At 38.4% G+C, this 16,772-nt stretch overlaps 1 protein-coding gene across 4 annotated transcripts in view; it reads left to right on the top strand.

Annotated features, from left to right (window-relative positions):
- The window catches only part of PLS3 (plastin 3), a 96,997-nt gene that overhangs the window by 66,806 nt on the left and 13,419 nt on the right, over nt 1-16,772 (top strand). For all 4 annotated transcript variants that reach the window (XM_028132032.2, XM_054724499.1, XM_008156106.3 and 1 more), the window contains 5 exons: nt 3,917-4,080; nt 9,958-10,087; nt 10,588-10,720; nt 13,007-13,088; nt 14,623-14,788. In XM_028132032.2, coding sequence (XP_027987833.1) covers nt 3,917-4,080; nt 9,958-10,087; nt 10,588-10,720; nt 13,007-13,088; nt 14,623-14,788 — 675 coding nt within the window. The remainder of the gene's footprint in view (nt 1-3,916; nt 4,081-9,957; nt 10,088-10,587; nt 10,721-13,006; nt 13,089-14,622; nt 14,789-16,772) is intronic.

The following is a 16,772-nucleotide window of genomic DNA, read 5'->3' on the forward strand; positions in this document are numbered from 1 at the left end:
GGGAGTTGGGATTGGGAAGACGAGGCCCCGCTGGGTCCCGGATCCAGGTGCGTTCGCCCGGCGACTGGTCACCGCTGCAGACCCGAGTGCCGCCGCAGCGACCTCGAACCAGCCCACCGCTGTGCACCGGGCGCACCGGAGCTTCGCCGAGCCCGCCGCCCAGCGAGTTCCACGGCAGCCACCCCGGAGCTTTGAGAAAATGGCCGAAGGAATTGCTGAGAGGGAATTGACCGACAGGAATTGGGATCAAGAAGATGAAACCCCGCTGGGTCCCGAGTCCGGGTGAGGCCATGCGCCCCTGGGTCCGGGTGAAGCTGTATCCCGGTTCCGGGTGAGGCCATGCGCCCCTGGGTCCGGGTGAAGCTGTATCCCGGGTCCGGGTGAGGCCGTGTGCCCCTGGATCCGGGTGAGGCTGGGTCCCGGGTCCGGGTGAAGCTGGATCCCGGGTCCGGGTGAGACCGTGTGCCCCTGGATCCAGGTGAGGCTGGGTCCCGGGTCCAGGTGAGGCCATGCCCCTGGGTCCAGGAGAGAAAACGCACCCCTGGGTCCAGGTGAGGCTGGATCCCGGGACCGGGTGAGGCCGCGCACACCTGGGTCTGGGTGAGGCTGTGCGCCCCTGGATCCGGGTGATGCTGGGTCTCAGGTCCGGGTGAGGCCACACGCCCCTGGGTCCGGGCGAGACCAAACCAGAGGGAGTCGGACCTGCATTTCCACCATTTGTCCACAATCCAGAGCTGAAAAGTCAGTGCCGACATGTGCACATAAGGAACTGGTGGACATTGAAATTGGGTCTCAAAAGAACTTTTGGTCCAGAAAGAAACTCACTACAGACTGATTCATTTGCCTGTCAGCATAACTATTATTGCTCGTCTCACATTCGGTTCTTATAAGTATATTTCTAGTAACACATGATCTCACTCATCTAGGGGAAATGATGAACAACATAGACTGATGAACAAGAACAGACCCAGAAACAAGGAGGCATCGATAGGACTGTCGGGCCTCAGAGGGAGGGTAGGGGAGGGTGGGGGTAGTGGGGAGAGATCAACCAAAGGACTTGTGTGCATGCATACAAGCCTAACCAATGGTTAAGGACAACAGGGGGATGGGGGCATCCGTGGGGAGGGGTGGGGGATGGGAATGGGGGGATGAGGACAAATATGTGGCACCTTAATCAATAAAGAAATTTAAAAAAAAATAAAAATAGAAATAAATAAATAAAAAGTTGCTAAAATCCTGCCACAGTGCCCTGTGGATTACTTTGTTCTTTTTAGTGACTGCAGATGTTGCTGGATCGATTTCTATATATAAACACTTTACTAATAAAGTATTTGATGTATGACCTTTATAAATTCAAATCAAAGAGTGAAGATGTGCCCTAGCATTACCTTGAAGGAAATAAGTGATTTTCAGAAGTGTTGAGTGGTTTGGGGATGATGGGTTTTTTGTTTATTTGTTTGTTTTTAAAATCTTTATTGTTGAAAGTATTATATATGTCCCTTTTTTCCCCCATTGACCCCCCTCCACCCCGCCCCCTACCCCCTGCCCAGGAATGATGTTTTAAAAGCATAGAGATTTTAACTGATAAATTTAAAATTTTAACATCTATTTTATGAACATTCGTTTGACTCGGGAGTATACTTCATTAAAACTAAACATAGGCCTGGCTGGTGTGGTTCAGTGGTTGAGTGTTGACTATGAACCAGGAGTTCACGGTTCGATTCCTGGTCTCAGCACATGTCTTGGGTTGTGGGCTCGAACCCCAGTGTAGGCATGCAGGAAGCAGCCAATCAATGCTTCTCTCTCATCATTGATGTTTCTTTCTCTCCCTCTCCCTCTCTGAAATCAATAAAAAAATATTTTTTTTCAAAAACTAAACATAGAATTTTATCAGGGGAAATGGTTTCATATAGGATATTTAATATTATAATAATTGGCCAAAAATGGCCAATATGAATTACACTTAGATAATCCTATATAATAAAGAGGTAATATGCAAATTGACTACCACTCCAACAAACAAGATGGCCACCCTCATGTGGTCAAAGATGGCCGCCCCCATGTGGACACAAGATGGCCACCACAAGATGGCCACCAGGGAGGGCAGTTAGGGGCGACCAGGCCTGCAGGGGAGGGCAGTTACAGGTGACCAGGCCGGCAGGGGAGGGCAGTTAGGGGCAATTGGGCCAGCAGGGGAGCATTTAGGCATTGATCAGGCTGGCAGGGGAGTGGTTAGGGGGTGATCAGGCTGGCAGGCAGAAGCGGTTAGGGGCAATCAGACAGGCAGGCAGGCAGAAGCGGTTAGGGGCAATCAGACAGGCAGGCAGGCGAGCAGTTGGGAGCCAGCAGTCCTGGATTGTGTGAGGGATGTCAGATTGGAGAAGGTGCAGGCAGGGCTGAGGGGGACCCCCCCCCCCCCGTGCATGAATTTTGTGCACTGGGCCTCTAGTATTTAGGATAAAGTCCAAAGTATGTTTCATGGCCTTTAAAGAAGTTTTATGATCAGCTACCTAACGTCATCTCTCACTTTCTCCTTTGCTTACTCTGCTCAAGTCATACTGGATCTTTTCTGTTCCCTAAATACACTAGACACTCTCCCATATCAGACTTCACATTTGCTGTTTCCTCTACCTGCAGTCTTTTTTCTCAGATACCCACATGATTTGCTCCCTTACCTCACCTATGTCATCATTCAAATACAACTTCCTCAAAGTGTCAAACAAAAATGTCTCTAGAAGTTTCTATGTCCCCTGGGAGGAGGGGGTAAATTATCACCCAGTCTAACCCCTTGCTTTATTTTTCTTCGAAGCACTTATATTACATTATATTTTATAGTCATACTTCATGTTATATTTGCTTATTAGTTGTCATTGGAATGTGAGCTCTTTGACAGCAAGAATTTCTTCCATTGGTTGCAGTATCTGCAATCTCAAGAACAGTACCTGGTACAGAGTTTTTAAGTAATGGATCACTAGATTAACTATTCAGAAAACATTGTTTTGAAAGGTGCCATGATCATCTTGGGTCATTTCTCTATTCAGATTGTTTCCTTTTATTATAATAATTCAATATACATGAAAATGACTGGGGACATAATGAATAAAAAGCATTGTTGAACAGTAGGTATTTAAAATTGCTGGTGAAAGTCCAACTTTCTTTACTAAAAAAAAATATGCTCAAGTGATCACAAACCTCAGTACATTAGCACTCTCCTTTTAAATAAACTTTTGCTCATTGATCACTTTTTGTGTTTGTTTTTTCATTTAACAGTTTCAGATTAAGCATCTTCAGTATTGAGATACATACTCTGCTAAAACTCTAGTAGCACACACAAAAATGTTATTTATAGAGTCATGTTAGACACCTGCATCACTCAGAGGTGCAATTATTTTTATGAACTTTATATTTGTGTTGCACTTATGTTTATTTACATTAATTTAAGAAATTGGCACTGAAAATGGTAACTTAATTTTAGGTGTGCTTTGTAATATAATCGGCATTAACTCATTAAACTATTCTATTAGACTAATGGAAGAAGAAGGAAAACACCCAAAGAGCTACAATAGAAATTATTTTATACCATGTCAGTGTACAATGTATTCTTTTAAAAAGTTCTATTAACTTCAAGATTTAATTCTGATTTTATTAAGCAACTGTGCTTTCTTAATATTTGGGTTACTATTTTAAGCAAAGCTACTTATACACTGTTTAATATACAGGATACATGATATAAAACCCTACTCTTTCTGTTGAAATTTGCTTTTCCCTTTCAAACAACCTTAGGCACTAAACAATAAGAAAGAAAATTGTATTTAGGCAAGCTCATAAACTGAGCCTCAAATGAAGAAAAATAATAGGTTAACTTCTTTCTTCTAAAACTTTTTTCCTATTTTGTTTTCTCTTCCTTTTTATAAAGATCTCAACAGCAATGGATTTATTTGTGACTATGAACTTCACGAGCTTTTCAAGGAAGCTAATATGCCATTACCGGGATATAAAGTGAGAGAAATTATTCAAAAACTCATGCTGGATGGTGACAGAAATAAAGATGGAAAGATAAGTTTTGACGAATTTGTTTACGTAAGTATGAAATGAAAATCGACCCTTTTTACAACTGATTGTTCCTTTGTCTAGTGGGATTATGGAGTCGTAAGTACCATCTTGTTAAGTTCCTAAATATATTGTATTAGTGCTGGTGTAACTAATGAAATTTCTCTCATCCTAGCCACTAAATTTAGTTAGCTCTTTTAGCCATTAAATATCTTAACAAAAGAATTGAGAAAATGGGCACTGACAAAGATGTAACTTACTGCTCACTTTGTAAGGTGAACAGTCTCTTTTAGGGCTTTATTAAAGGGCATTTTCGAAGGTGCTAAATGACATCCTTGAAGTCCTCTTTCTCTCTCCCTCAGTGAACAGTGTGCTCCCAAATTTTAATAATACACCCTGACTCACAGTCTTGGAAGTTTCCTGAGTTGAACATTCTGATTAAAAGATGTTTGCTACTCTTGCGGTAGTATTTAGCTGTGCCATTTTCTCTAGGATGATAATTTTGACAATTAAAAGTTAGAAGCATGTCTTTTCAGTTCATTGGAAGAGGCATTTAAAATTCTTGTGTTCTTCTCTAGTATCATAAAATAATATTCTTCAGTGTTAGGACCTGGTTTCTTAATTTTTTGACCCCCAAGCAACTGGTTTATTTTTCTGTACTCAGTGCTTGGAGAGTGTATGTGTAGCACTCACTGTTGATTTTAACTGCTAGCGAGTGAAGTCTAGATTTTCTGGACATGGGCCATTTTTCAGTCCGTATTCATTGACAAAGTATTTGAGATACATATTAAAGAATAAATGTTACCTCTTCCCTCAATTAAGAACACCCTTAAAAATATAGTCAATAATATTGTAATAATTATGTCTGGTGCTAGCTGGGTACATGAATTATCAGGGGATCACTTTGTAAATTATATAATTGTCTGACCACTATACTGTACATCTGAAACTATAATATAAAATAATATTGAATGTCTAAAAAAGAACACCCTTAAGATTTTGTTTTTATTTATTATTAATTTAAGACCAAGTTTGACTAGATCTAATTAGGCATTCCTTGCAGTATTTGCAAATAGCTAAGCAGTGCCTAATATTTATCACAAACTTCCTAGCACTCCTATCCTCTTTTTTTGCCCCAAGACACCTGAAATGACAAGATCTACCCCATCAGTAACTACAGCAACTAAAATTCTGATAAGTTCGTTCCAATTAGAATTAACCCCCTTTAAAAGCACCAAAAGAGTTCAAGAAGCAAATTGACTAAGGAATGATGTCTACTCAGCTGATGGCATTTTTGGGGAGGAGGGTTGTTATTGTTTTAAAAGTGCAAACATGTTTCATAATTAAAATGATATAATTCTTGCCACTTTTTTTTTTAAATACTGATTTCCTCCCCACAGTTTTTGTCTCCAGTTATTGCCAAAGCCTTTTGTTTTGAATTCTGTGTCCAATAGTAAGTTGCAGTTGACTTGCAATATGAGCACTTGCATGTCCTCTGCTGTATAACTTGCTCACCTTGTAACTGCATGTTTTATTGTGAAGTTAAAGCAGCTTAGAGCAGTAGTTAACTGTGATTGGGGGGGCGGGGTTTAAATATAACCTGCTCTTCAGAATTTTTGAATCTAGAAAGAACAGACTTAAATCATTAAGATTTGCAGTGTGCCGGTATTGTTAAAGATAAAATTGTGAATGTGTCTTTGAGAAAAATTGTCTTAGGGAAACAATTTTGTACATTTTGAAATGGTCCAGATTTTGCACAGCTGTTTTTGGCCTTTACATGAATATACTTTAGTATATTCTTTAAAAGCTACATGCCTAATAATTTTGGCATCACCAGGGAATTTTTAAAGTAAAATATTAATAAGGACATATTTGTTTAAAATGTACATTTTAGAATAGGAAGGAATCGATACGTTTATACTCAATTTACAAATTAAAAAACAAACAAACCTGGGTTCCTGAAAAAGGAAGTGACTTACCCAACTTTACAAAGGGGATTAGTGGCTCTTTTAAGTTATCTTCCTCCCTATTCAAGAAATTTGAAATATGAAGGACAGTAAAAATAACCTCCCTGAAGTTTCAGAATGACAACACCATGACTGTACTGAAAAGTGATGGGTGTCTAACCAGATGTCTGTTCACTCCCATGTGCTTTGTCATCAATGAAATAGCTTACAAACTGTCTTATGGGTAGATCTTAGTTATCTGAGAAAGAGGAAGTTATACCTATCAGGTATAACATAAGGAAATAGAAATAAACTTGTTGATGCATGTTAGCATTTTGTTTTTCATTTAAATTGCTGCTGTTACTAGGTTTAGGCCTACAACAGATTCCACCCCCAAAATGTAAACCTGCTACTTTGAAAACAAGCCTCTAACACTGTAAGCCAGTCTGTGTGTGTGTGTGTGTGTGTGTGTGTGTGTGTGTGTGTGTGTGTGTGTGTGTGTGTGTGTGTAATTCTTTCTGAAATATTTCCTTTTTAAATTCTATGCCTCTGGATTTTTTGGGGGGTGAGGGGTGGCCACTAATTCTGTGCTTAGCTAGAAAGGAGGTGGAACTTTTGAAAGGAATAAGAAACATATATATTCCATAAAAGAGACTGGAAAAGATGTATAGATGAAGAGTGAGCTGTGCACACCAGGAGTTTGTTCACACCCGATAAAGCAAGTCCTTCCTCTTTGAGGGAAAACAGTGAGCTCATTAGTATCACAATGGGCAGCTTTGAAAATATTCATTGAGAAGTCTCCAGCACAGTAGTTGGCCTTGTGTTATCTCTGATTTCAGAGATTCTTGTTAAACCAAGGCTTATACTCAAATAGCTTTGTCATCCACTGGAGCAATTTCTTTTCTAAAGTCACAAACAAAATGCAAATTCTCAAGTAGTGAATCAGTTTTAACAGATGCATAAATCTTCAATTATCTTTTATCTTTTAATTTTTTAAATTTAAAGAACAGAGAAAATAATATAAAACTGAAAATTTGAGCTTGGCTGTAATAATTTTTTAAAAAATATTTAGAAAATGAAGGTCATGTAACTTTTCTAAGACAATTAAAAATTAACTAATTTAATTGCAAGTTTGAATGTCATTCCTGAGCATCAGGAGTTTAGAACTATTCAGTAATTGCATCACAATGTTGTACAGCATTTTTATTATTATTACTATTTGTATCATTTCTCTTTTCCATGATGTATATAAATTTAGATTTTTTTCAGCTGAAATTGTGATCATGGCAACAACCAAATTTTTAGAAGAAAATTATCCTTGAAGCAAAAATACTTGTAATAAGAAAAATAATTTTTCATAAATCATTCTGCGGCAGTAACATTTTAGACATTTTTTGTCATTCCAGTGATTGATGATATGTCAATCATGACGAAACTTACACATTTTAGATTTTAATTTACTGGACAATGTTTTACTAAATGAAGTAGAGTTCAGAATGAGGTAGAATAGTGATTATTGTTTGTTCACTGAGCTGATATATAATTATTGAAGGAGGAGTTATGGGAACAAAATGCATCACAGTTAAGACGGCTACATTCCCAGGTAACCGTTTTGTTGTATAATCTAGGCTTAGAAGTTAAAGGTAAATTGGATCAAATTAAAGTTAGATGTAAAAAATCAGAGTATAAGTAAAAATAATTTTAATAATTTGAAAATTACCCAGAATACATGAGTTAGGTTCACACTATAGGAATCAAAGAGTCAAGGAATCCAGAGAGAAGGGAGAGTGATTTCGCTGGCTGTGTGCAGTATTTAGAGTAGTTAGTGTGCATGTGAGTATCTATATTTGTATACTTGTGGGTGTCTATATATATATATATATATGTATATATATGTATATACACAGATATATATATATACACACACACAGATATATATATATAGACACCCATACGCTTCTATTCTAAAATTCTACCTCTGAAATTACAGGTATAGCACGAAATCCCAGCTATAGAAATTGAGTAAGCTTGATATTGTAAAATTTACTGCTTATTATTTTCCTATATAAAATTAGGTTTATAAGTCCAAGGAAAGTCAGGATTTAAGAAAGGTAACAGTCCCTGGCTGGGCAGCTCAGTTGGTTGGGCATCATCCCACGCACTAAAAGATTCCTGGTCAGAACACATGTCCAGGTTGCAGGCTCAATCCCCGGTAGGAGGTAATTGATTGATGTTCTACTCTCACATTGATGTTTCTCTCTCCTTCTCCCTCTCTCTCTAAAAATCAAAAAATAAAAATAAAAACAAAAAACAAACACCCAAAATTCTTTAAAAACAAATGAAGAAAAAGAAAGGTAATAAGAAAAGATGATTTTGTGATAGGGCCGCTGACAACAACAGCAACTTTTCTACCAGTTATAAAAAGTCACTCTCTAGGTGGATTAATTACAAAAAGGTGCCCCCCCCCCCCCCGGAAAGACTAAATGTGAAAAGGTACTCCTGCTTTCTGCCATACACAATCTAGTGCAGGACATAAGGTAAGCCTGGCTAGTGGAGCATGGGCTGAATTTCAGCTTCTACTCATGCTCGCTCTCCCAGATACAACCTGGATTGACCCTGTTCTATGAATTTCAAACACAGGCTGCACTTCCTGAGATGAGTGAGTGAGAGAGAGAGAGAGAGAGAGAATATAGTTGTCCAGAATGCTAAAGGCCTTTGAGTTATTTTCTATTTGTTCAGCAACCTTTTCATTAGGACCGTATATTTCTTTTGATAAGTGCACTTATGTGTTCTAAACACATTTTAAAGAAATTTTTATGGAGATGCCACATCTTGCTCTTGTTTTACTGGCAGTGACTAATTTAGCCATGCACATTGGTAGATCGGGAACAAATTTAGAGTTAGGTAAATTCCAGTATTTAAGAAATATATAGACAGTCCTTTAAATTGTCCATTCATTCAACCACGTAGGCTGTGACATTTGCTTTGCTACAGCCTGCTTTTGGGCAATTAGAATTTGCAAGTTAATTTAGTTAGCATGTCCCTTGTTGTGCAGAGACTCTGGACTTCCTAAATGTACAAACAAGACAAATCACTGAAAAGCCTCTTTTCTGTGTTTATTCACAATAGTCATATATGCTGCCAACTAAACACATTTTTCACCTTATTATTCTATACATTTTGATTGAACAAACTCCTACTGAGCTACCCCGTTTACACCAAAAATCGTTTTTTTTGGTTGAGTCATAAATTTTCATCTTTCTTCGCACTAAGAATTGTGGTTAAAGAAGCGGGGATCCTTCAGCCTCTTTCCTCCAGGAAAAGAGCAAAGCCTCCCTTGTTCATAGAAAATGAACAGGTTTCCCTATGCCTTTGTTGCACACTAGTTTTCGGCTTAAAGTGGATTCACTGCATGTGGCACTTAATGTTTTTGACAAGTGTATGCCATTTCCTTTCTGGTGCTTCGTTTTCAGTAGTAGTGTTGTAGTACTCATTTACCATTTAAAAAACCAAGCCTCGCTCTGGCCAGTGTGGCTAAGTTGGTTCGAGCATTGTTCCGGGCATGTACACTGAAAGGTGGCGGAATTGTGCACATACCCGGGTTTCTGGTTCAATCCCGGTTCAGGGCGCATATGGGAGGCAACCAATCAATGTTTCTCTGTCTCTGTCTCTGTCTCTCTCTGTCTGTCTGTCTCTCTCTCTCTGTCTCTGTCTCTCTCTCTGTCTCTGTCTCTCTCTCTCTCTCTCTCTCTGTCTCTCTCTCTCTCTCTCTCTCTCTCTCTCTCTCCCTTCCTCTCTCTAAAACCTTTTTTTTTATTCAAGCCCAGTTCTCCATATTTTTTAGCGCTCATCACCTATGGGGGAAAATCTAAGTGATCAGCATATAGAAGAAGTTAAATATGCTTATTGTTCTGCCTGATATAAAATTAATTGTGAATTGACAACATATTTCAATTAATAGATTTTCCAAGAGGTGAAAAGCAGTGATATTGCTAAAACCTTCCGCAAAGCCATCAACCGGAAAGAAGGGATTTGCGCTCTGGGAGGAACATCAGAGCTCTCTAGTGAAGGAACACAGCATTCCTACTCAGGTAACAGTTTCACATGCATTAAGTTAACACAATGAACTCAGTAGGATGCATGCTACAAGGTCAAGGAGGGTCTCTAGAACAACATTGCCTCCTAACTAAGAATACAGGAGTCCTTTGCGACATATATTTGGACTTGCGACTAATACTTGCTGTAAAGGCATTACATGTATTGTATGGCTTTGTTCGCTTGCAAGACGTGATACAATATGTGTAATGACAAGCTTCATTATGGTAGAGTTCTATAGTCATATAAAAAATGTACAAAATTTTTGTAACTAAATTCTCTAAGAATCAGTTACCTCTGCTCTGGTTTTTGTTGTTGTTAATTTTATAATTCCTAATAGCCACTGGGTTGCATTCACATGTCTGGGTTTCCAAAGACGGTGACCACAAGTTTGTGACACATTAACGTTCGGCATTACTGAACAACTTTTTTAGGCTTTAAAGCCATATTTAACCCAGAGTATGAACTAACTTCTTGTTATTCAACATAATTTTAGAGGAAGAAAAATATGCTTTTGTTAACTGGATAAACAAAGCTTTGGAAAATGATCCTGATTGCCGACATGTTATACCAATGAACCCAAATACTGATGACCTGTTCAAAGCTGTTGGTGACGGAATTGTGCTTTGGTAAGATGTTGGCTTATTTTACCCTCAAGTTCCCAAAGATAGTGTTCCAGCTTCATCTTGGGAAATACTTAGAATTGAAAATTGTACCAGTTCTGCCCATTCCATTTCATCTCTAGGTCTGTCCATAAAAGTACCACCAAAACATGAATCTAAAACTCAGCCATTTAGCCTGGGAGCCTCTTTATAGGGAAGCTCTCAGCTTTAGATTTCTTGTCGTCATTGAGCAGGTAGAGCATTATAACTTTGTTGAACTTAAGTATGGCAGTAATTTTTAATTCTAAAATACATTGCTTCCAAAGGAAACAAAAAAGCTACACTTCAGCCCTAGCCCGTTTGTCTCAGAGGACAGAGCATTGGCCTGAAGACTAAAGGGTCCCATATTGGATTCTGGCCAAGGGCACATGCCTGGGTTGTGGGCTCAATCCCCCGTAGGGGGCGTGCAGGAGGCAGCCCATCAATGATTCTCTCTCATTATTGATGTTTCTGTCTCTCTTTCCCTCTCCCTTCCTTTCTGAAATAAAAAAAAAAATTAAAAATAAAAAGCTACACTTCAATTCTCACTCTCCAATTACTTATTTCTGAAAAATTCATTTCTCACTGCTGCTACCCCAGAGCCAACAGTATCTTGGCAGAAATGACATAAGATTATCAACACTTTGTCTGTTGATGCGCCTATTTATAAAGGCAGGGTAGCACGAGAGTTAAAGCATACCCTATAATCAGCTTGCCTGGGTTCATATTCAGTCTCTGCCATTCAGTAGCTATGTAACTGTAATCAAGATTTCAGCCCATTTGCATTTCACTTTCCATCTGTTACGATTTCTATATTATACTTTCCTCATAGGTCTGTTGTGAGCATTAAGTAAATGACTACTTACATATAGAGTGCTTAGAACAGTACAGTGGATATATTTTCTATGATAGTATACAATAATAAAATTCCTTTTTGCAATAAAGTCATTTTGTTTGAAAAACTGATTTTAAAAATGTAAGATATTCCCTGCCCTGGCCGGCATGGCTCAGGAAGTTAGAGCATCTGCCCTTCACACTGAAAGGTCTTGGGGTCAATTCCCAGTCAAGGACACAGTACCTGGGTTGCAGGTTCAATCCCCAGCCCCCAATCTGGCTGTGAGCCAGAGGCAACCAATCACTGTGTCTCTCTTACAAATGTGTCTCTCACATTGAAGCTTATCTCTTCTCTCTCTTCTCTCTCTCTCTCTCTCTCTCTCTCTCTCTCTCTCTCTCTCTCTCTCTCCCCCTTCCACCCTCCTTTCCACTCTCTCTGAAAATCAATGGAAAAAATGTCCTTGAGGGAGGATTTTAAAAAATAAACAAATAAAATGTAAGACATCCCCTATTTTGTCACTTATGGATACTAAAGAAATAGCTCCCCATGTGTTTTAATAGAGAGAAATAATATGGTACTATTTAGTCAATATTTAAATTTTGCATGGAAAGCAGCATCAGTTTTCCTATGCAGAAAAACATGTTTTAGGGCAATATTATGAACATCTAAAGTTTTAGTCTAACTCCAAATTTTACCAAATGAGAGTCTTCCTAATAAGTTACAGATTCTAGCCTAATATAGCCTTTCTTTCTCTCACCACTGTATTACATGCATCAAATATAGTATGCTTAGCTCATCATTTAGGCACTCAATAATTATTTGGTGAATGAAAAACTCTCGTGCTCAACTAATTTTACCTCTTTGTGAATAAATGGCATTTTTAATTGTGAATTATATAATTTAGAAGAGACTCAATTTCTATGTGAAATTTTATCGGTTTTTAACATTTAGTCAATAAAGTTTTTTTCAATATCCAAGTTATTCATTTTTATAAAAGAATGTGGAAAATACAAAAAGAAAATAAAATGAGAAAATAGGCCCCAATCCCAAACTCAGAAGTACCCAAATACTATAAACATTTTGGTCTTTATTTAATTTGCATATATATATATGTGTGTATATATATATATATATATATATATATATATATATATATATAGTTTTTTGGAGATAAACATGATAAAAGTCATATCAGATTACATGAGAGCTATAATAAGCCTTAAAATATTTCTTTTTTTAAATATATTTTTTATTGTTGATAGTATTACAGATAAGCCTTAAAATATTTCTGAATATTTATAAACTCTTTAAAATAAATAAACTTTGTATCATAGAATTGTACACTTGAAACCTATATTATTTTATTAACCAGTGTCACCCCAATACATTCAATAAAAGAAAGAAAATATAAGTAATTTCATTTTTGAATTTTGTTTCAGTAAAATGATCAACCTTTCAGTTCCTGATACAATTGATGAAAGAGCAATCAACAAGAAGAAACTTACACCCTTCATCATTCAGGTATGCATTATTCTCCCCTCTTCTATGAAACTACAATCTGTACTTTATCTTCTCGTTTAATTCTTACAATTCTGAGTTTAGGATTGTTATCCAGATTTTACAGAGAAGAGAACTGGAACTCAGAAGGGTTTCTGAGCTTTCCCACGATTAATGTTGGAAGTGAAGTTCCAACCCAGCTCAAATTCCAAGCCCTGTTTTTTTCTTGACATATTGTGGTACAAATATGCAGAAGTAAGAAAACACACAGGGTAGGGCAAAAGTAGGTTTACAGTTGTTCATATGGAAAATAGTACAGTCCTATCTAATAAAAGAGTAATATGCAGATTGACCATCACTCCAACACACAATATGGCTGCCCCCATGTGGTCAAAGATCCTGCCCCCATGTGGACACAAGATGGCCACCACAAGATGGCCAGCAGGGGAGGGCAGTTGTGGGCAATCAGGCCAGCAGGGAAGGGCAGTTGGGGGCAATCAAGCCTGCAAGGGAGGGCAGTTAGGGGTCACCAGGACAGCAGAGGAGGTAAGTTGGGGGTGACTGGGCCTGCAGGGAAGGGCAGTTGGGTGAGACCCAGGGCTGCAGGGAAGAGCAGTTGCGGGGGGACCAAGCCTGCAGAGGAGGGCAGTTAGGGGTGACCAGGCCTAAAGGGGCGGGCAGTTAGGGGCAAACACGCTGGCAGGGGAGCAGTTAGGCATCAATCAGGCTGGCAGGGCAGTGGTTAGGGGGTGATCAGGCTGGCAGGCAGAAGTGGTTAGGGGCAATCAGGAAGGCAGGCAGGTGAGCAGTTGGGAGCCAGCAGTCCTGGATTGTGAGAGGGATGTCCGACTGCCTGTTTAGCCCGATCCCACCGGGCAGTCGGACATCCCTCGAGGGGTCTCATATTGGAGAGGGTGCAGGCTGGGCTGAGGGACACCCCTCCCCCCCCCCCGCACGAATTTCGTGCACTGAACCTCTAGTTAAATCTAGTTAAATAATAATACAAGAATAAACTCTATTTAGGTACTCATAACTGTAAACCTACTTTTGCCACACCCTGTATTTAAGCTCTTAATTGGCATATTTAAGGAATGGAGCATTTTTCTCTTCCATTGAGTAGGTAGTAGACAGTTAGATAGCAAAATTTCCTTAGGCAAGAACACCTCTTCAGATATGGGTATTGAGAACTTCTAGAACTCTTTCAGCTATATGTAATAGACCTCTCATTAGACATTTTTAGAAATACGACACTTAACCTACATGGATATACTTACTTTAGTAACTCAGCCTTTTCCTTTAGTATTTCCAAAGGGATCAAATAAAAATACCAAGTTAACTTCTCATGGAATTCTGGAGAAGGCAATAGCAATAAGGCTGAGATTTGTTTTAGCTATGCGTTTAATACTAATGTCTGGAATTTGTTTCCTGTGGATCATGTGTGGCTGAAACTAATACAGGGTTTTAATTTCCTGGTTGAATGTAGTTTTCAGTGAGGGGAGAAATAGACTTAAAAAATGCAAAGGTTAAGAATCAAGTGTGTAAATTGGCTTTCTTGCAGGAAAACTTGAACTTGGCACTGAACTCTGCTTCTGCCATTGGGTGTCACGTTGTGAACATTGGTGCAGAGGACTTGCGGGCTGGGAAACCTCATCTAGTTTTGGGACTGCTTTGGCAAATCATTAAGATCGGTTTGTTCGCTGACATTGAATTAAGCAGGAATGAAGGTAATGGAACACAATCGTTATTTTGAAACTTGTTTATTGGTTATTGGTTATTTTTTTTCTAGCAATGCAGACTGTCATACTTTCTTGAGGTGATTAGATGATAGGATTAACAAGGTAATGCTATGAAGTTATTCAGGAAAATAGCCTACTTATAACTTCCTTCTTTAGTAGTAATTAACATTTGCCTGGCACTTTAGAATTCGTTTTGCAATAAAGACACAAAAGCACAGAGTTTAAGGAACTTTCCCAAGATCCCCAAACTTGATATCTATTCTTTTCTGCTTTGTCCACACAAACCCCACCCCTTCACCACCCTCAGCTCTACCACTGTGCACCATCTCCTATTATTTTTAAATCTTTTTATATTGTATCATAGGCTTAGACCTCTTAAAAATATTCCGACCTGCCCTTGATGGTCTCCTATTTCCCGAACCAGCAGAAGCATTGTCTTTCTTACAGCATAGGTTTTTAAATCACATCACGCATTTGTAGAATATATAAGCTTGTGCAATACAATTGTGATGGGGTCTAAGGAAGTACTACATTATTCTCTCCCTATGAAGTTTAAAATAGTAAGCACCACTACAAATATTGATATTTTATTCCAGAAATCACCATTTCAACCCTCAGTTACTTTTGGGGAAGAATATATATTTGGGGTTCTCAATATTTCAAGGTCTCATAATGTCTATCAAGAATCTTATTTTGCACATTTTTATCCATTATAAGACTTGCACTTTAAGAATTTATTGTACTTTCAATCCACTCACATGTACCTATATTTGAACATATACAGTTTCTCTACTTGCTGGCCATCTTCACAGTGGTGTTTGGTTAAAGGAGTCAAGGTCCATTGAAAAAGGAAAAGGAGACAACAAAATAAAATTATATTGGCTCATGTAATAAATCAAGTGATTTATCTTTGACAAGGTGCATAGATGTCAGGCTGTTTGATTGTTTCTAGCCTTTGACTTTGCAGAGATGGGGAGCAACATGAGGGGTTCTGTACAAATGATCATGCAGCCTCTCTCCTTGCTTAAATGTCTCAGTGCCAAAATGACATGGCATGAAGCAAAGTCTATGAAAAATGAAATTTGCCTAGACCATTTCGGAAGTCAGGCACTTTCTGTTTTGTTTAATATAAATCTCTTTTATTTTATGGGAATTAATTATTGCATAAGGATTACACAACTTCTTCATAAAACAATGCTTGAATTTAGACAGTTCACTATGCCAGCGATTTTCTACCAGTATGCTGCAAGAGGCACATGGATGTGCCACAAGAATTTTTAAAACATGTAATACCTGACTATTTAGTCAGGGGCACTGGCCTCTTTTCCCTTAGATTGTCAAATAAAATGACAACGGCCAATGTAACAATAGCCATCCAGTGTGAATGGATCAAAATTATACCTTTTTTTTTGTCAGATCAGTAAAAAATATATTTTTTGGTGTGCTGCTGAATTTTAGTAATTAGTTTATGTGTGCCAGGAGATGAAAAAGGTTGAAAATCACTGCTCTATGCAAACACCCAACCTCTACTTATTTTCTGTAGAAATATTTACACACACACACACACACACCCCTCTGCTTCTTCCACATATTCAATTTAACAATAAAAACTATTGAGCAACCTTTACATGTTTGGTTTATGGAAAATGGAAAGTTGAATTATATTCCATTAAAAATAGGTTTAGCCGAAACCGGTTTGGCTCAGTGGATAGAGCGTCGGCCTGCGGACTGAAAGGTCCCAGGTTCGATTCCGGTCAAGGGCATGTACCTTGGTTGCGGGCACATCCCCAGTGGGGGTTGTGCAGGAGGCAGCTGCTCGATGTCTCTCTCTCATTGATGTTTCTAACTCTCTATCCCTCTCTCTTCCTCTCTGTAAAAAATCAATAAAATATATTTAAATAAATAAATAAAAATAGGTTTAACCCTTCAAGAGTTAATTAATATACCATAATGTTTCTATGTCCCTTTAAAT

The sequence above is a fragment of the Eptesicus fuscus genome, chromosome 1 (assembly GCF_027574615.1).
Source record: "Eptesicus fuscus isolate TK198812 chromosome 1, DD_ASM_mEF_20220401, whole genome shotgun sequence".
In the NCBI taxonomy this organism is placed as follows: domain Eukaryota; kingdom Metazoa; phylum Chordata; class Mammalia; order Chiroptera; family Vespertilionidae; genus Eptesicus; species Eptesicus fuscus.